Source organism: Aegilops tauschii, chromosome 3 (genome assembly GCF_002575655.3).
Source record: "Aegilops tauschii subsp. strangulata cultivar AL8/78 chromosome 3, Aet v6.0, whole genome shotgun sequence".
In the NCBI taxonomy this organism is placed as follows: domain Eukaryota; kingdom Viridiplantae; phylum Streptophyta; class Magnoliopsida; order Poales; family Poaceae; genus Aegilops; species Aegilops tauschii.
This window is the reverse complement of record NC_053037.3, coordinates 67,288,131-67,308,682: the sequence shown is the minus strand read 5'-3', so window position 1 is coordinate 67,308,682 and position 20,552 is coordinate 67,288,131. Positions and strand designations below refer to the sequence as shown.

At 43.8% G+C, this 20,552-nt stretch overlaps 1 protein-coding gene across 1 annotated transcript; it reads right to left on the bottom strand.

Moving 5' to 3' along the window:
• Positions 1 to 3,041: 3,041 nt before the first annotated feature.
• LOC109738972 (NADP-dependent malic enzyme, chloroplastic) lies at positions 3,042 to 8,522 on the bottom strand. Its single transcript, XM_020298061.4, has 20 exons — positions 8,197 to 8,522; positions 7,795 to 8,069; positions 6,731 to 6,851; positions 6,573 to 6,647; positions 6,235 to 6,386; positions 6,042 to 6,147; positions 5,907 to 5,972; positions 5,701 to 5,796; positions 5,535 to 5,606; positions 5,363 to 5,446; positions 5,141 to 5,239; positions 5,001 to 5,048; positions 4,853 to 4,906; positions 4,664 to 4,762; positions 4,451 to 4,540; positions 4,277 to 4,354; positions 3,968 to 4,042; positions 3,768 to 3,858; positions 3,524 to 3,652; positions 3,042 to 3,445 (listed from the first exon to the last, which is right to left on the bottom strand). The coding sequence occupies exons 1-20, from the start codon at positions 8,242 to 8,244 to the stop codon at positions 3,357 to 3,359; spliced, it is 1,947 nt and encodes a 648-aa protein (XP_020153650.1). The 5' UTR covers positions 8,245 to 8,522; the 3' UTR covers positions 3,042 to 3,356.
• Between the last annotated feature and the right edge of the window lie 12,030 nt (positions 8,523 to 20,552).

Sequence of the window (20,552 nt, the reverse complement as noted above, 5' to 3'; positions counted from 1 at the left end):
CCGCCATTGAAGCAGCGCGCCGATCACGGCGCCGCCCGCTGCGCGTCCGGCTGAACATGCCTCATCGCCGCATTTAAACGGCTTCATTAAATCCGCGTGGAAGCTGAGAAACCTACTCTGGCCACACGTCTGTTCATGAGCGGGCTAGCATTAAACGCAACATCGGGCAAGCTCCTCCCATCTGCCCTCTATTTAAACGAGGTCAGACGCCGGGCAAGAATCTCACCACTCCGCCGCTCCCCGTCTCCTCCTTTCACTATTTTCTCCACTCTTTCGATGGCATCCGACCGAGCAGGAAGAGCGGTTCTCCGGCATAAAAGCCGGCTGGGTGGCCCGCCGAGCCTGCCGGATACGAGCGAGGTACTCGCCTAGCCCGACGGAGCAAGTTGCCGCCCCAAGCCGGCACGTGGTTTAGCAACTCACCGCTCCAAGCCAGCTCGCAGCGGAGTGGCGAGTTGCTCCAGGCCGGCAGGGGGGGAGGAGGGGGAGCATGGCGGCATGGGCATCGTCGCTATCAGCGACGACGACGCGTCGTACCGCGCCTCCAGTGCATGCGACCGCATCCGCCGTCGACGCGCGCGTACCCGCGCCATGCAAGCAGAGAAAGAAGTCGGCTGCGCGGATGTCGACGAGGTGGCGGGAAACACGTCTGCGCCCGCCGCCATCATCAAGGAGAAGTAGAACACAGGAGGCCGCCGCCGCTTGGGTCCCATGAAGGCCACCGCCAAGGCACCGCCGGCTTACACAGCCGGTGTCTTGCCCTCTCGCCAGCCACCGTCGTCCCCTTACCCAAGAACCAACTTTGGTCCGTGCAGTGTAGGGACCCTTCCCATCCGGCTGAAGCATCAGGCGACGGTTCCACTCCGATGAGCGGTGAGGAAGCAAGCTGTCCTTTGCGCTGAAGCATTCACCGATGTCGGTCATCATGGGGACGAGTTGGAGACCCGCCATGGCCGGCAGTAGACTAGTCGAGAGTGTCATGTCGTCAGAATGCATATTCGCCGGCGCCGGCCGTAGACTAGTCCGCTTTTGTTTTTAGTTGAAAATATGTCCAGAATGTACCCGTTTTCGTCTGGTTTGTACAAATCCGTCATGTTTATATAAAACCTGCCAAAGTTTGCATGAATTTCGTCCGGTTTGTTCAAAAAGAGTTTACAATGTATGCGGCTAGCGTTGGATGGCGGTCTCTCGCATCCGTGTCCACGGACTGGGGGTCGTCGTTGGAGATGCCCTTATACACCCCGAGAGAAAATAGTATTCCAATGCTCTGAAGTACTCCATTTGTTTTTCCACATAGAAGAAACTTTTTTTCCTTCGCAAATTTTACTAGGGCACAAAAGTCTCAGACATTAATATTTTGTAAGAATTTTTTTGACATTCAAAAATTCATGTTTTGCAGCAATATGAACCTTTGAATATCGACAATGAAAAATGTTTCTTCTTTCAATGAAAAAAAGTATTTTAGGACAAAGACACAAAGTCTGTATACTTAAGGAGACTGAATATTGTTCAAGTTTAGATTTCAGGTTTATTTTTTCATCCAAATTTGTTGATATTTTATAAGATTTCGAATGAAATTCAAACCTATACTAACCCTAACCCTAAACCGCCTCCTCTTCGTCGGAGGAGGACGAGATGTAGATGCGGGCGGTGGAGGTGGTGCCGTAGTCAGGGGCGGAGGAGGAAGCGTTTGTATGCGCAGCGGTCGTGGAGGACGCGTCTAATCCAAATTCACTTTAATTATTCGATATCTATTTTCATATCCGGACGGATATACACTTCTCTTCCATTTTTCCTATTTTTCCAGATTCGGAACTAGATTGAATGAAAATTAGCTGATCCAGTTTCACCCTTACATGGGTGGTTTCATGGGTAGTGGCATGGGTGGTTTCATGCCATGAAAGTTGAGAGGAGCCGTGGGAGGAGGTGGTTTCATGGGTGGTGGCATGGAAGGAGGTGGTTTCATGGGTGTAGCTGGTGCTATGGGTGGTGACAGAGGAGGAGGTGGTGCTATGGATGGTGATGGCAACAAAGACAATGATGCTGATAATGCAAACACAAATGACAATGAAGGTAATGGAAGTTCAGAGATTTATGTTCTATGCACTTCTACGTTGTATGCACTTTTAGTTGTGTTGGTGATGCACTATGATGGATGGTTTGCCTTTGAATTTGATATGTGGATTTGAAGTTAAATTTGCTATGTGCATTTCATGTTAAATTTGATATGTGCATTTGTGTGTTGCAAAGCTTGAATTTATATGTAAATTCATATTTCTGTTTCAATATCTATGCAATTGTCGTGCAAATGATGTGGTTGGTGTCCTATATTAGGCAGCCGTTGGAGCAAAATGGTACCTATTATAGGCAGTTGTTGAAGAAAATAATTCCAAATGATGCCAAACCAATTTTTTGGTGCCCTATAACTACTTTTGTGTGTCCAATATAGGGCTACTGTTGGACATGCCCTAAGCCAGAAAGGCAAGGAGCCCTAGCGACCCACACAGTCACATATGTCGTGAAGGGTTTGGCAAAAAGCTCCCTAGGTCTTTAGGCACAAACACATTTTAAGGTTTAAAATTGACCATCAATTTAACCAATAAAACATGTATGTGTCACTGAAATTACACGGTGATAAAATGCTTTTGATGCAAAACCAAATGGTAGTCTTTCCTTCATTTTTAAATACAAGTCTTTTTAGAGATTACGATACAGACTACATATGAATTTCTCCATTTCTAAATATAGATACAGACTACATACAAACGTATATAGACATTTTTTTAACACGGTACAGACGCAAATATATTTTCTAAATATAAATCCTTTTAGAGATTTTAATAGAAACTACATAAGAACGTATATAGACATATTTTAGAATGTATATTCACTCATTTTACTCTGTATGTAGTTCATATTGAAATCTCTAAAAGGCGTTATATTTTGTTCATATTGGGATCTCTAAAAGGTGTTATATTTAGGAACGGAGGGAGTATATTATAAATGTTTTCCCATTTGACTAAAACTTTTGACACCCTCCATTAGCTAATTTGCATTTATTTTCATATATGGTCAAGTATCCCAGTTGAGATAAAAGGCGAGAAGCACTAGCCATATTACCTTGAGAACTAGAGCTCTCTGTGCTTATTACACTCGTTACACTCAACCTACACGAATAACAAACGTTGGTACACAAGACAGTTTGCTTAACTTCTTCCACAGCGTTACAACAGACACGGCATATATGTATAGACAGATACGAGTTCCAGCAGCAGCGAGAACAGCGACAGACAACAACAGCGTCGCAGCATCCTGCGACCTTGCGTTTTATTACTGCAAAATTGATCTCCACTGCATTAACGATAGCTGCGGTAGACAGGGGTGTACATGCAGCTCTCCGCATATTTCTCCAGATCTCTTGGCCGCGGCAGGCGAGTTGCCAAGCCTGCAGAAAAAAGTTTGCAATGTCAAGCACAGGTATTCCATGAGGCCTGAAGGGGGGCAAGGGTGTCGGAGAACATACCGAGTTCGTAGGCTTTTGCAGCCACGCTAGCAGCGATGAGGGCAGATATCTTTCTGATGTTGGTGAAGGGCGGAAAGATGGATCCCTTGTCGAAGTTCTCCTGAGTGGCCTGTGCAGCTAGTGTTTCCGCTGTTTGAACACATGAAACATTGATAAGCATTCCATAATATTGCTAATATTTTTGAGGAAATGCTTGGCATACTGGCAGGCAATCATGGAGAACATGTTCATGAGAGGCACTTACAGGCAGCAAGAAGCATGTCCTCATGTACGCGGATTGCTCCAGAAATCACAACACCAAGGCCAAATCCAGGGAAAATATAAGCATTGTTTGCCTGTCGTGCATAGCCCAGACAATCAGGTATGAAGAACATTTATTTTGACTAAGCAGGACTTCATATCAGCAAGATTGCCCCCCACTGGAAAAGATTAGAAGAAAAATACCTGGCCAGGCACACGAATCTTTCCATCATACTCCACAGGGTCAAACGGACTTCCGCTGGCAAACACTGCACGACCCTGCAAATATGCAGATGCATTTGCATGTTTTAGTGAACCCTTTTTGTGCCAATTATGATGAACTAGCTATGAAGATATACAAGTATAAGAAGAAAGCAAACATGGAATGTCTTTCATTAAGCTCTGTTGCATTTCATATGGTACAGGATAGCACAATAATTAAATGAGTTAACATCAAATGTTTTGACTTCGACAAATTTGCAGCCAGCTCTGTGTGTATGTTGGAAAACTAACCTGGGTCCATTTGTATGCTTCTTCAGCAGTACATTCAGAGTGCGATGTTGGATTTGACAATGAGAAGATGACAGGTCTCTGCATTTACAATTTTAGATCAGAAGTTATTCAACTGTCTCACTGATCCCAGAAAGTTACAACTTGAACAACAACAATGTTCAAAATTCAAATTACCTCGTTGAAAGAAGCCATAGCTTCAATAACTTCCTTAGTGAAAGCCCTGCCTACTCCAGATGTTCCGATCAGCACCGTAGGTCTGATGGACTACAGAGATAAATAAAAGAACTTTAGGAGATACAATAAAATATAACCTTAACAGAACAATTTCCAGTGAAAGCATCAGTACTAATTGAATTGAATTCTTAAATGCACATAAAGAATGACTACCTTGATGGCATCTAACAAGGTTGTCACAGGTTCGCGCTCATGTGCCCAAGATGTCTTGAATGGCTGAAGGGAGTTTTTTCTGGAACTAACAATCAAACCCTACATATATAATAGAATAAAATTGTGTCAGTCTGTCAGCTGCAGTGTTCAAAATCAATATCGTACATATAACTTTCTTTGCCTCCATACCTTCGAATCCACCAGAAAAACCTTCTTGCGGCACTCTTCAATTGGAGCATTTGTCTATAAATTAATCAAAACCAGCATGACTTACCTGTAGCATTGATATTAAAACTATATACGCCACATTGACATTTTGAAAGCCTGAGCCAGTTACCTGTTTTGAAATCTCAAGAGCAATGAGTTCTGCAATACCAGTTCCAGCCTGCAGTAAAATGCACCGTCAGATGTGTTCCAGATAATGCATTACAATTTAACAGTTCAGCAAAAATTACACCGTGGGGAGTATTGACTAACCTCGCCAGCACCAAGGAACAAATAGGTGTGCTCTGCTAGGGTTCCACCGACAACCTTCAGCGAAGATAACAGACCTGCAAGGACCACAGATGCTGTTCCCTGCAATCAACACGTTTTATATCAGCACAGAAGGCAACAAACTGAAATATATAGCGAATTAGAGATACTGAAGAACAGAACAAGGGTAGCACGTGATAAAACTGAAACAAGTAGTTCACCAACCTGGATATCATCATTGAAAACAAGATGGCTCTTGCTATATTTCGCAAGCAAATCAAACGCATTGTGATTGGCAAAGTCTTCAAACTGGCACAAAGGAAATCCAGTATTATTGTGATAATAAGTCAAAATGATCACCATATAAACATGCAATTTACTAGGTGTCTGAACTGACCTGGATGAGAACTTTTTCACCATATATTTGTTTAACAGCATCCATGAACTCTTCCATGAGCTCATGATACTCCTGCCATCAAGGACAATGCACATATCAGATTTTAAGTGCTTGCTATTTTGATAACGCCTTAGTTCCTCCAAGCAAAGTTTGTACATGTGCATACCTCTCCAGTAGCACGTCTTTGCCGAAGCCCGATGTAGAACTCGTCGTTAAGCAATTGCTCATTGTTAGTACCAACATCAATTGTAATAGGCAAGCACTGCAAAGTAAACATTAAAAAGATTGACATTATTTGGTTGTTTTTGCAGCTTGTTGATAACAAATATACTGGGATCATTAAAGAAGACTACAACATATGCAAATGCTTACAGCTGACGGGCGAACTCCTCCAAGGGCAGTGTACAGAGAAAGTTTGCCAACAGGAATTCCCATTCCCTATAGGACATCATTTCAACAATATATAAGCACAGTTCCTGAAGTAAGAAGCTAATTAGACAAGCATACCTGACAACCCAAATCTCCAAGCCCCAAAATGCGCTCACCATCAGTGACTACAATCACTTGAATGTTCCTCTCAGGCCAGTTCCTTAGCACATCAATGACCTTCCCCCTACAATACACCTCCAATCAGTCCCAATGATAAACACAATACATCATTCTTGCAAGTTTGATAAAAAAGAAAGCTGGGCAAACATACTTGTCTCTCAAGCTGACATACAGACCCTGTGGGCGCCTAAATATGCTCCCATACTTCTGGCAGGCCTCACCTACAGTTGGTGTATAAACCACAGGGAGCAGCTCCTCCACGTTATCAATTAGAAGCTTGTAGAAAAGCCTCTCATTTCTCTCCTGAAATCACACAACATTGTGCAAATTTTTGCAATCAATAAATCATTTTAACTGCAACAAATTGACTACATAGGTGCGGTGTGGGTTTTATCAGATCTTCAACAAGGAAATCGCTGCATTACATAGCTAATCTTCTTACAAGAACGAATCTATAGTTCACAGAATCAACATGACTAATTGTGCTACCTGAAGGTCCATCATGGCCACATAGCGCTGCAACGGGACCTTGTACTGGCGAAGGTTGTGCATGATCTTCTTCACCTGCATACACATTAAGAAAACCTTAGGAAAAAGAAGACCAGAATGATTTACAGCTTATTTTCGCTAGTGATGGTTCCACATACTTGGAGATCCTGGGAGACAACTCCTGGAGGAAGAAGGCCACGCAAGTAGTGCGCGTCCCGCTCCCTCTCGGTAAAGGCCAGTCCCTTGTTGTGATGTGGATCTCTCAGAAGGGTGTAACCACTGTGGCACAAAAGGTCTATTAGCATTCGTGTTAACATAATGACCAAAACTTATTTGGTCTACTGCATGGTCGTTCATTAACATGAAAGAATCTTCCAAACCAAATCAAAAAATTACGGCAGTAAAGTTTTTCTAAAATCACCGTGCTCAATTGGGTACTTGACTTTCCTTGCTGAAGTTACCGTTCTCTGATTGCTTTTAGTTAACTATAACAAAATTATATGCTACGGAGTAAAGTTTACCATACGGCTGTCGATTCAGTATCAATTTGCAGTCAAATTTTGCTGTCAGGGGCAGTGGAGAAAACAAGACACACAAATATTGTTGTGGGCCAGATTATCTTTTTTGCCAGATTAGAATATACTCCACCCACAAGAAAGCAAAAAATAGAAGAAACCAAACCAAAACAAAACAGCCAATTCGTTGTTTTGCTCAACAACTAACAACCTACCCAAATCCGCCCAGCGGTAACCCAGATCCGCTTTAAAGTATAACAAATTTCTCTCACTAGAGTGAAACTGGAATTGTAAAAGTAATATTACTTGAAATTTTAACGCGACGAGCTGGGCGATTCCAACAATACCGGGTGACCCATACTGGGTGCGAGGAAACAACAAAAGTCAGCTGAACTGGGCTGCACCAGCAGGAGAAAGGGACAGTTACTTTCCGCTGCCGAGCGCCCCACACACGGAAATCTACTGCCCATTTCAGATTTGTTTCGGGTGATGCAAGCAAACGAGACACGCATACTGACTTCTAGGCACGTCAAAGTTCTGAAATGAACTAAAATATTAAGTAGTACTCCAAATAGCTTAGGCGAAGCAACACGCGGAGGAAACCGTGAACTAGCGGAACCCAAATGGATGGATCCCCGCCCAGATCGACCCATCGAAACGTCCGCCTCAACCAGATCCAGCGATCCGATCCGATCCGCGCCGCTCACCTCGCGACGGAGAAGGCCCATGGCGTGACGGGCAGCTCCTCCGTGGCCCTGTCCTCGCCGTACTTGTCCTCCACGCCGCCGCCCGCCGCGGCCACCTCCTTCTCGGCGGCCACCTCCTTCTCGGCCTCCGCGGTCTCGGCGGCCGACTCCATCGCCACCGCCTCGACCCTCTTGGGCTGCGCCGCGCGGACCGTCACCGCCGCGGCCCTCCTCCGCACCTCCAAGCAGCTCGTGCATCCGTCGCCGCGGCTCCCCGCGCCACCTCCGCGCTTCCACTGCAGCGTCAGACGAAACACAAACAAAACAAACAAACGAAGCTTACTTCCTCGTATACAACATCCAGAGCACCGTAAACACAGTGCAATCACGCGACTCGAAGCGAGAGCGCGGAGACGGCCGTACCAGGGAGGCGGCGGGGGACGAGGCGGCGGCGGTGCGCGCGGACAGCATGGCTGCGAGTTCCGCGGGGAGCTCCAACGCGCGGTCGGGGTGGGTGGGTGAGTTGAGTCGGTTGCGCGCTTGCGTCCTCGGCCCGGAGCCCCTGCGCGCGAGGGAGCGTGGAGGGAGGCTGGGGGAGGTGGGATGGGACGAGACGGGGACGAGAGGGAGGTGGAGGAGGCGGGGGGCTATAAAAGGGGGCGACGGCCGAGGGCGCTTTGTATTTGGGGCCGGTGGGCGGGTGGCACGCACCTGCGGCGGCGGAAATACTTTAATTCGCCGCGGTGATTTTCGCACGCCGCTTCGATCAGCTCCCCGTTTTACAGGGGTCGATGGATGGTGACCAGCCGGCGACGTACGGGGGTCATTCGACCTTTTTCCAGCCAGAAATGTAACGAGAAATTTCATTAAAATGATGTATATTTGGTTGGCTTTCCGAAAATGATACGCTAGTACGTGCCAGTGGCGGAAACTGTCACATTCATGTCAAATTAGAGCAAACACAGATGTGTCATTTTGTCCAATTTTTCACATGAGTACACTCTAATGCCTCTGTCCTGTTTTTTTATGACGGAGTATAGTTGTTTGTGACCTGCATAAACAGTTTGTTAGGCAGATGTATGATTAATCTTTGACCTCAAATACGATGAAGGCTAGTAAACCCAGATAGTGGTAGTACATGTAAAAGTATACAAACTGAGCATGCAACAAATGTATTATTTTATTTGTTTACAAAAAATATTTACATTGACTATAATAAAAAAGTTCTAGCAAAAATGTGATCAGAAATTTGATAAAATTGAAACATACTCCGTATTCGTTTGGCTTCATGAAAACGATACACCATTTGTGTCACTTACATATATGGCCATGGTCCTTGTGCCAATGACATAAAGTGTGAGCGAAGTGTGTCGTTTTGTCCAATTTTTTACTTGATTATACCTCACTAGTACATGTAAAAGGATATAAATTGAGCATAAGCAACAATACTATTATTTTTATTTATTTACAAAAATTGTGTTATGTTTATTTTACTACTATTAGCTAGCATAAAGTGATAAATTGTATATTTGAAATACATATTTTTGTTAACAAGCCTGATCAACTATATATACTTATAAAAGCACAAGTTTAATGAATCCAAATGATCTCACTCATTCAACCACCTATATCCAACGACCCATGTTACTCCAATGATGTATCGAGTTCGTCACCGCCAATCTGAGAATGTTAATTGCAATTGTATGGAAACAAAATTAATTGCATTAATGGTAGTTAATCTTGAAATCGCATTATTTTCAATTATTTAGAAGAAATTGAGAATGTTAATTGCAATTGTATGGAAACAAAATTAATTGCATTAATGGTAGTTAATCTTGAAATCGCATTATTTTCAATTATTTAGAAGAAATTGAGAATGTTAATTGCAATTGTATGGAAACAAAATTAATTGCATTAATGGTAGTTAATCTTGAAATCGCATTATTTTCAATTATTTAGAAAAAATATGAATTGTATTTTTTAGGGGGGAAAATATTAATTGTATTAATGGTAATCAATATTGAAAATAGCACTAGTTGTTGCATTGAGGCCTCAATGCACAGGTGCTTAGACAGGCGTTTAAGTGCATTAAAGAGTTTAGCAACTAAAGTCTCCAATACATATGTGCTTAGCTTGTTGTTGCTAACTTCATATTTAATTATTTAGCAACTAATGTACTATTTGACTATAATCATAAGCGTACGCGTTTGGTGAATCCAAAAAAACTCACTCATTCAACCACCTTTGTCCTCTTGGGCTACACGGCGTGCAAGTATTGCCAATGAAAATTTAATCCTGCCGCACATACAACCCAGGAGCATGCTTAGGAGATAGATTACGAGATTACCACTAGACGCGCAGTCCCTCGCAGCGGAAGAAGAGTCGCAGCAGCGCGTGACCAAGGTCGTCTCCTCCTCGTCGTCGATCTCCCTCGAGCAGCCGAATGTCAGATCCTCAAAGAGGCTCGTCGGAGCATCACTAGCACGCTGCCTCTATTGGTATCCACGGGTACAAGAGGAACACCGTGACTCCTAGGTTTGATTGCTTAGTTGGGGTTCCGAGTAGAGGTGACTAGTTGCAACACATGCAAATCCCTAATGACGGCACTGAAGCGATCAATCGAAAAGGTTTGCCGCACCTCTACTATATATAGGCATCCACCGCAGGCTCATCACATGGGCCCCGCGTGGATCCAAGCCCAGAGTCTGCTCGGCTCGTATCCAGTCCTGGTCGGATCTCATCTGGCAAGCGAAGTCGGATCCGGCCTCACAGGTATCTTTCCCTTAAGCATGTGTCCCCTTAGTTTCTCATCCACTCGCCAGTCGAATCACATCCGGCTCGGCCAGTCAGTGATGGCTTCTAGCAAAGCATGCCGATTCCAAGTGTCTGATGAAGTCGGCTGGACAAACTTGTACAACATGTATTGCTTTCGTTCTTTTTGCCTCGCGATATATGTTGCCAGGCTCAAGGTGAGTAGGTCATTCTTGTGTCAGCACGACCTTTTTCTCGTTCCAGTGATGCCGACCACAAAACTGGATTATCCCAGAATCCTCATCACAAGGTTATACTTATCCAGATCAAATCACACGAGGGACCAGCGTATATATCTCTAGTCAGAGGGGCAAATCCCACCTTGCTCGACCATGTCTCACGACATGTATCTAGGCAAGCCTAAAATCAACCTTTATAACTACTTGGTCACGGACTAGCCTTTGGTCAGCCCAAAGTAGGTCGGTCACCATCCTGAATGCGCCGACCTCAGGTCTATGACACAGAACGCATGTCGTACTAGAGACTAACACATGACCACATCTCGTTGCATCTCTAATTGGGTTTGTACGACTCGGACTTTATCTGGACCCGGATCCAACTCTTGAATCCAATTCTACATGGCTAGTAAGACCAAGCCATCCATCAAGTCATATGTTAGTCTAGTCGGCGGCGAGTTCACACAGTCCTTTTGACTAGGGACCATTTAGGACAATCATCATACAATGTATGGTCTCACAAACAAATCACGTACTTGCTGTATACATCATTGATAATGTCCAAGGAGTATCCTTAATCCATAAACACATTGGGAAATATTATCATACAAGATTGCCTCGAAGGCATATCTCCGACATATCCAACGACACATATTGCCCCAACAATTTATCCAGTTCATCGCTGTCAATCTAGAAACGTTAATTGCAATTGTCTCGAAACAACATTAATTGCATTAATGGTAGTTAATCTTGAAATCACATTAACTTTTATATTATTTTATGGACTAATCTATTAATCTAATGCCAGTGTCAGTTCCTGCTTTTTTGCGTGTCTTTGGTTTCGTAGAAGATCAATATCTAGGAAGGTCCAATTGCGCTAAAAATCTACGACAATTTTTTATAGAAAAGAAGAGACCCAAGAAGCTTTTGAAGGCAGCCGGAAGGTGCCCGAGGGGCCCACAAGCCCAGGGGGTGCCCCCTAGGGGCGCGAAAATCAGGCTTGTGGGACCCTCGAGACTCCGTTTGACGGGAATCCAACGCTGAAAAATCCTATATATTGATAATCTCTTCAAAAGTAACATAGAACTTCTCTTCTGTCGCTGCAAGTCTTTGTTTCAAAGCGATCTCATCTGGAGCCCTTTTCCGGCGCCCTGCCGGAGGGGGAGGCCTCTTCATCGTCCTTGTTGCCTCCATGGTGATGTGTGAGTAGTTCATCATCGGGACTGAAGATTTGTACCAGTAGCTATGTGTTTGATCTCTTCCTCTTATGTTCTTGATTTGACACGATCTTGATGTATCATGAGCTTTGTTAATAAATTTGGATCACATGATGTTTGCTACCTCTTGAGCACTGCGTTGGTTTTTCCTTGAAGAGGAAAGGGTGATGCAGTAAAGTAGCGTAAGTATTTCCCTCAGTTTTTGAGAATCAAGGTATCAATCCAGTAGGAGACCACGCTCAAGTCCCACGCACCTACACAAACAAATAAGAACCTTGCAACCAATGCGATAAAGGGGTTGTCAATCCCTTCACAGCCACTTGCAAAAGTGAGATCTGATAGAGATGATAAGATAATATTTTTGGTATTTTTATGATAAAGACTAAAAGTAAAGAAAGCAAAAAAACGGCGCTAGAAATAACTTGTTGGCGGGAGATTAATATGATGGAAAATAGACCCGGGGGCCATAGGTTTCACTAGTGGCTTCTCTCAAGATAGCATAAGTATTACGGTGGGTGAACAAATTACTGTCGAGCAATTGATAGAATTGAGCATCATTATGAGAATATCTAGGTATGATCATGTATATAGGCATCACGTCCGTGACAAGTAGACCGACTCCTGCCTGCATCTACTACTATTACTCCACACATCGACCACTATCCAGCATGCATCTAGAGTATTAAGTCCATAAGAACAGAGTAACGCTTTAAGCAAGATGACATGATGTAGAGGGGTAAACTCATGCAATATGATATAAACCCCATCTTTTTATCCTCGATGGCAACAATACAATACGTGTCGTTTCCCCTACTGTCACTGGGATCGAGCACCGCAAGATTGAACCCAAAGCTAAGCACTTCTCCCATTGCAAGAAAGATCAATCTAGTAGGCCAAACCAAACTGATAATTCGAAGAGACTTGCACAGATAACCAATCATACATAAAAGAATTCATAGGAGATTCAAATATTGTTCATAGATAATCTTGATCATAAACCCACAATTCATCGGATCTCGACAAACACACCGCAAAAGAAGATTACATCGAATAGATCTCCAAGAGAATCGAGGAGAACTTTGTATTGAGATCCAAAAAGAGAGAAGAAGCCATCCAGGTAATAACTATGGACCCAAAGGTCTGAGGTAAACTACTCACACATCATCGGAGAGGCTATGGTGTTGATGTAGAAGCCCTCCGTGATCAATGCCCCCTCCGGCGGAGCACCGAAAAAGGCCCCAAGATGGGATCTCACTGTTGGGGAACGCTGTAATTTCAAAAAAAATCCTACGCACACGCAAGATCATGGTGATGCATAGCAACGAGAGGGGAGAGTGTTGTCCACGTACCCTCGTAGACCGTAAGCGGAAGCGTTATGACAACGCGGTTGATGTAGTCATACGTCTTCACGATCCGACCGATCCAAGTACCGAACGTACGGCACCTCCGAGTTCAGCACACGTTCAGCTCGATGACGTCCCGCGAACTCCGATCCAGCAGAGCTTCACGGAAGAGTTCTGTCAGCACGACGGCGTGATGACGGTGATGATGTTTCTACCGACGCAGGGCTTTGCCTAAGCACCGCTACGATATGACCGAGGTGGAATATGGTAGAGGGGGGCACCGCACACGGCTGGGAGAGATCAACAGATCAACTTATGTGTCTAGAGGTGCCCCCATGCCCCCGTATATAAATGAGCAAGGGGGGAGAGGCGGCCGGCCAAGGAGGGCGCGCCAAGGGGGGAGTCCTACTCCCACCGGGGGTAGGACTCCCCCTTTCCTTGTTGGAGTAGGAGAAGGGAAGGAAGGGAGAGAGGAGGAGAAGGAAAAAGGGGGGCGCCGCCCCCCCTCCTTGTCCAATTCGGACTAGAGGGGAAGGGGGCGCGCGGGCAGCCCTGGCCGCCCCTCCTCTTCTCCCACTAAGGCCCATTAGGCCCAATATACTCCCCGGGGGTTCCGGTAACCCCCGGTACTCCGGTAAATGTCCAAAACCTCCCGAAACACTTCCGGTGTCCGAACATAGTCATCCAATATATTGATCTTTCTTTCTCGACCATTTCGAGACTCCTCGTCATGTCCGTGATCATATCTGGGACTCCGAACTACCTTTGGTACATCAAAACACAAAAACTCATAATACCGATCGTCACCAAACTTTAAGCGTGCGGACCCTATGGGTTCGAGAACTATGTAGACATGACCGAGACACATCTCCGGTCAATAACCAATAGCGGAACCTGGATGCTCATATTGGCTCCCACATATTCTACGCAGATTTTTATCGGTCAAACCGCATAACAACATACGTTGTTCCCTTTGTCATCGGTATATTACTTGCCCGAGATTCGATCGTCGGTATCTCAATACCTAGTTCAATCTCATTACCGGCAAGTCTCTTTACTCGTTATGTAATGCATCATCCCGCAACTAACTCATTAGTCACATTGCTTGCAAGGCCTATAGTGATGTGCATTACCGAGAGGGCCCAGAGATATCTCTCCGACAGTCGGAGTGAAAAATCCTAATCTCAAAATACGCCAACTCAACAAGTACCTTAGGAGACACCTGTAGAGCACCTTTATAATCACCCAGTTACGTTGTGACGTTTGGTAGCACACAAAGTGTTCCTCCGGTAAACGGGAGTTGCATAATCTCATAGTCATAGGAACATGTATAAGTCATGAAGAAAGCAATAGCAACATACTAAATGATCAAGTTAAGCTAACGGAATGGGTCAAGTCAATCACATCATTCTCTAATGATGTGATCCCGTTAACCAAATGACAACTCATGTCTATGGCTAGGAAACTTAACCATCTTTGATTCAACGAGCTAGTCAAGTAGAGTCATACTAGTGACACTCTGTTTGTCTATGTATTCACACATGTACTAAGTTTGCGGTTAATACAATTCTAGCATGAATAATAAACATTTATCATGAAATAAGGAAATAAATAATAACTTTATTATTGCCTCTAGGGCATATTTCCTTCAGTCTCCCACTTGCACTAGAGTCAATAATCTAGTTCACATCGCCATGTGATTTAACACCAATAGTTCACATCACCATGTGACCAATACCCAAAGGGTTTACTAGAGTCAATAATCTAGTTCACATCGCTATGTGATTAACACCCATAGAGTACTAAGGTGTGATCATGTTTTGCTTGTGAGAGAAGTTTAGTCAACGGGTCTGCCACATTCAGATCCGTATGTATTTTGCAAATTTCTATGTCTACAATGCTCTGCACGAAGCTACTCTAGCTAATTGCTCCCACTTTCAATATGTATCCAGATTGAGACTTAGAGTCATTTGGATCAGTGTCAAAACTTGCATCGACGTAACCCTTTACGACGAACCTTTTTTCACCTCCATAATCGAGAAATATATCCTTATTCCACTAAGGATAGTTTTGACCGTTGTCCAGTGATCTACTCCTAGATCACTATTGTACTCCCTTGCCAAACTCAGTGTAGGGTATACAATAGGTCTGGTACATAGCATGGCATACTTTATAGAACCTATGGCTGAGGCATAGGGAATGACTTTCATTCTCTCTCTATCTTCTGCCGTGGTCGGACTTTGAGTCTTACTCAACTTCACACCTTGCAGCACAGGCAAGAACTCCTTCTTTGACTGTTCCATTTCGAACTACTTCAAAATTTTGTAAAGGTATGTACTCATTGAAAAAACTTATCAAGCGTCTTGATCTATCTCTATAGATCTTGATGCTCAATATGTAAGCAGCTTCACCAAGGTCTTTCTTTGAAAAACTCCTTTCAAATAGTCCTTTATGCTTTCCAGAAAATTCTACATTATTTCCGATCAACAATATGTCATTCACATATACTTATCAGAAATGTTGTAGTGCTCCCACTCACTTTCTTGTAAATACAGGCTTCACCGCAAGTCTGTATAAAACTATATGCTTTGATCAACTCATCAAAGCGTATATTCCAACTCCGAGATGCTTGCACCAGTCCATAGATGGATCGCTGGAGCTTGCACATTTTGTTAGCACCTTTAGGATCGACAAAACCTTCTGGTTGCATCATATACAACTCTTCTTTAAGAACTCCACTAAGGAATGTAGTTTTGACATCCATTTGCCAGATTTCATAAAATGTGGCAATTTGCTAACATGATTCTGACAGACTTTAAGCATCGCTACGAGTGAGAAAATCTCATCGTAGTCAACACCTTGAACTTTGTCAAAAACCTTTTTTCGACAAGTCTAGCTTTGTAGATAGTAACACTACTATCAGCGTCCGTCTTCCTCTTGAAGATCCATTTATTTTCTATGGCTTGCCGATCATCGGGCAAGTCAACCAAAGTCCACACTTTGTTCTCATACATGGATCCCATCTCAGATTTCATGGCTTCAAGCCATTTTGCGGAATGTGGGCTCATCATCGCTTCCTCATAGTTTGCAGGTTCATCATGGTCTAGTAACATGACTTCCAGAACAGGATTACCGTACCACTCTGGTGCGGATCTCACTCTGGTTGACCTATGAGGTTTGGTAGTAACTTGATCTGAAGTTACATGATCATCATCATTAGCTTCCTCACTAATTGGTGTAGGAGTCACAGGAACAGATTTCTGTGATGAACTACTTTCCAATAAGGGAGCAGGTACAGTTACCTCATCAAGTTCTACTTTCCTCCCACTCACTTCTTTCGAGAAAAACTCCTTCTCTAGAAAGGATCCATTCTTAGCAATGAATGTCTTTCCTTCGGATCTGTGATAGAAGGTGTACCCAACTGACTTCTTTGGGTATCCTATGAAGATACATTTCTCCGATTTGGGTTTGAGCTTATCAGGATGAAACTTTTTCACATAAGCATCGCAACCCCAAACTTTAAGAAACGACAACTTTGGTTTCTTGCCAAACCACAGCTCATATGGTGTCATCTCAACGGATTTAGATGGTGCCCTATTTAACGTGAATGCAGCTGTCTCTAATGCATAACCCCAAAACGATAGTGGTAAATCGGTAAGAGACATCATAGATCGCACCATATCTAATAAAGTACGGTTACGACGTTTGGACACACCATTACACTATGGTGTTCCAGGTGGCGTGAGTAGTGAAACTATTTCACATTGTTTTAACTGAAGGTCAAACTCGTAACTCAAATATTTTACCTTCTTGTTACGATGATTTTCCACTTCATTCTAAAATTATTTGAACTTTTCAAATGTTTCAGATTTATGTTTCATCAAGTAGATATACCCATATCTGCTCAAATCATCTGTGAAGATCAGAAAATAACGATACCTGCCGCGAGCCTCAACACTCATCGGACTGCATACATCGGTATGCATTATTTCCAACAAGTCTGTTGCTCGCTCCATTGTTCCAGAGTCTTAGTCATCTTGCCCATGAGGCATGGTTCGCAAGCATCAACTGATTCATAATCAAGTGATTCCAAAAGTCCATCAGCATGGAGTTTCTTCATGCGCTTTACACCAATATGACCTAAACGGCAGTGCCACAAATAAGTTGCACTATCATTATTAACTTTGCATCTTTTAGCTTCAATATTATGAATATGTGTATCACTACGATCGAGATCCAACAAACCATTTTCATTGGGTGTATGACCATAGAAGGTTTTATTCATGTAAACAGAACAACAACTATTCTCTAACTTAAATGAATAACCGTATTGTAATAAACATGATCAAATCATATTCATGCTCAACGCAAACACCAAATAACACTTATTTGGGTTCAACACTAATCCCGAAAGTATAGGGAGTGTGCGATGATGATCATATCAATCTTGGAACTACTTCCAACACACATCTTCACCTCGCCCTTAACTAGTTTCTGTTCATTCTACAATTCCCGTTTCGAGTTACTACTCTTAGCAACTGAACTAGTATCAAATACTGAGGGGTTGCTATAAACACTAGTAAAGTACACATCAATAACATGTATATCAAATATAACTTTGTTCACTTTGCCATCCTTCTTATCCGCCAAATACTTGGGGCAGTTCCGCTTACAGTGGCCATTTCCTTTGCAGTAGAAGCACTCAGTTTCAGGCTTGGGTCTAGCTTTGGGCTTCTTCACGGGAGAAGCAACTTGCTTGCCGTTCTTTTCGAAGTTCCCCTTCTTCCCTTTTCTTGAAACTAGTGGTCTTGTCAACCATCAACACTTGATGCTTTTCTTGATTTCTACCTTCGTCGATTTCAGCATCACGAAGAGCATGGGAATAGTTTCCGTTATCCCATGCATATTATAGTTCATCACGAAGTTCTAGTAACTTGGTGATAGTGACTAGAGAACTCTGTCAATCACTATCTTATCTTGAAGATTAACTCCCACTTGATTCAAGTGATTGTAGTACTCAGACATTCTGAGCACATGCTCACTAGCTGAGCAATTCTCCTCCATCTTGTAGGCAAAGTGCTTGTCAAAGGTCTCATACCTTTCAACACGGGCATGAGTATGAAATACCAATTTCAACTCTTAGAACATCTTATATGCTCCGTGTCATTCAAAACACTTTAGAAGTCCCGGTTCTAAGCCGTAAAGCATGGTGCACTAAACTATCAAGTAGTCATCATACCGAGCTTTTGTCAAAACATTCATAACGTCTGCATCTGCTCCTGCAATAGTTCTGTCACCTAGCGGTGCATCAAGGACAAAATTCTTCTGTGCAGCAATGAGGATAATCCTCAGATCAGGGATCCAATCCGCATCATTGCTACTAACATCTTTCAACTTAGTTTTCTCTAGGAACATATCAGAAATAAAACAAGGGAGCTAAACGCGAGCTATTGATCTACAACATAGATATGCTAATACTACCAGGACTAAGTTCATGATAAATTAAAGTTTAATTAATCATAATACTTAAGAACTCCCACTTAGATAGACATCCCTCTAATCATCTAAGTGATCACGTGATCCAAATCAACTAAACCATGTCTGATCATCACGTGAGATGGAGAAGTTTTCAATGGTGAACATCACTATGTTGATCATATCTACTATATGATTCACGCTCGACCTTTCGATCTCAGTGTTTCGAGGCCATATCTGCATATGCTAGGCTCGTCAAGTTTAACCCGAGTATTCTGCGTGTGCAAAACTGGCTTGCACCCGTTGTAGATGAACGTAGAGCTTATCACACCCGATCATCACGTGGTGTCTCGGCACGACGAACTTTGGCAACGGTGCATACTCAGGGAGAACACTTTTATCTTGAAATTTAGTGAGAGATCATCTTATAATGCTACCGTCAATCAAAGCAAAATAAGATGCATAAAGGATAAACATCACATGCAATCAATATAAGTGATATGATATGGCCATCATCATCTTGTGCTTGTGATCTCCATCTCCGAAGCACCGTCATGATCACCATCGTCACCGGCGCGACACCTTGATCTCCATCGTAGCATCGTTGTCGTCTCGCCAACTATTGCTTCTACGACTATCGCTACCGCTTAGTGATAAGTAAAGCAATTACAGGGTATTGCATTGCATACAATAAAATGACAACCATATGGCTCCTGTCAGTTGCCGATAACTCGGTTACAAAACATGATCATCTCATACAATAAAATATAGCATCATGCCTTGACCATATCACATCACAACATGCCCTGCAAAAACAAGTTAGACGTCCTCTACTTTGTTGTTGCAAGTTTTACGTGGCTGCTACGGGCTGAGCAAGAACCGTTCTTACCTACGCATTAAAACCACAACGATAGTTCGTCAAGTTAGTGTTGTTTTAACCTTCTCAAGGACCGGGCGTAGTCACACTCGGTTCAACTAAAGTTGGAGAAACTGACACCCGCCAGCCACCTGTGTGCAAAGCACGTCGGTAGAACCAGTCTCGCGTAAGCGTACGCGTAATGTCGGTCCGGGCCGCTTCATCCAACAATACTGCTGAACCAAAGTATGACATGCTGGTAAGCAGTATGACTTGTATCGCCCACAACTCACTTGTGTTATACTCGTGCATATAACATCTACGCATAAACCTGGCTTGGATACCACTGTTGGGGAACGCGGTAATTTCAAAAAAAATCCTACGCACACGCAAGATCATGGTGATGCATAGCAACGAGAGGGGAGAGTGTTGTCCACGTACCCTCGTAGACCGTAAGTGGAAGCGTCATGACAACGCGGTTGATGTAGTCGTACGTCTTCACGATCCGACCGATCCAAGTACCGAACGTACGGCACCTCCGAGTTCAACACACGTTCAGCTCGATGACGTCCCGCGAACTCCGATCCAGTAGAGCTTCACGGGAGAGTTCTGTCAGCACGACAGCGTGATGACGGTGATGATGTTGCTACCGACGCAGGGCTTCGCCTAAGCACCACTACGATATGACCGAGGTGGAATATGGTAGAGGGGGGCACCGCACACGGCTGGGAGAGATCAACAGATCAACTTATGTGTCTAGAGGTGCCCCCCTGCCCCCGTATATAAAGGAGCAAGGGGGGAGAGGTGGCCGGCCAAGGAGGGCGTGCCAAGGGGGGATTCCTACTCCCACCGGGAGTAGGACTCCTCCTTTCCTTGTTGGAGTAGGAGAAGGGAAGGAAGG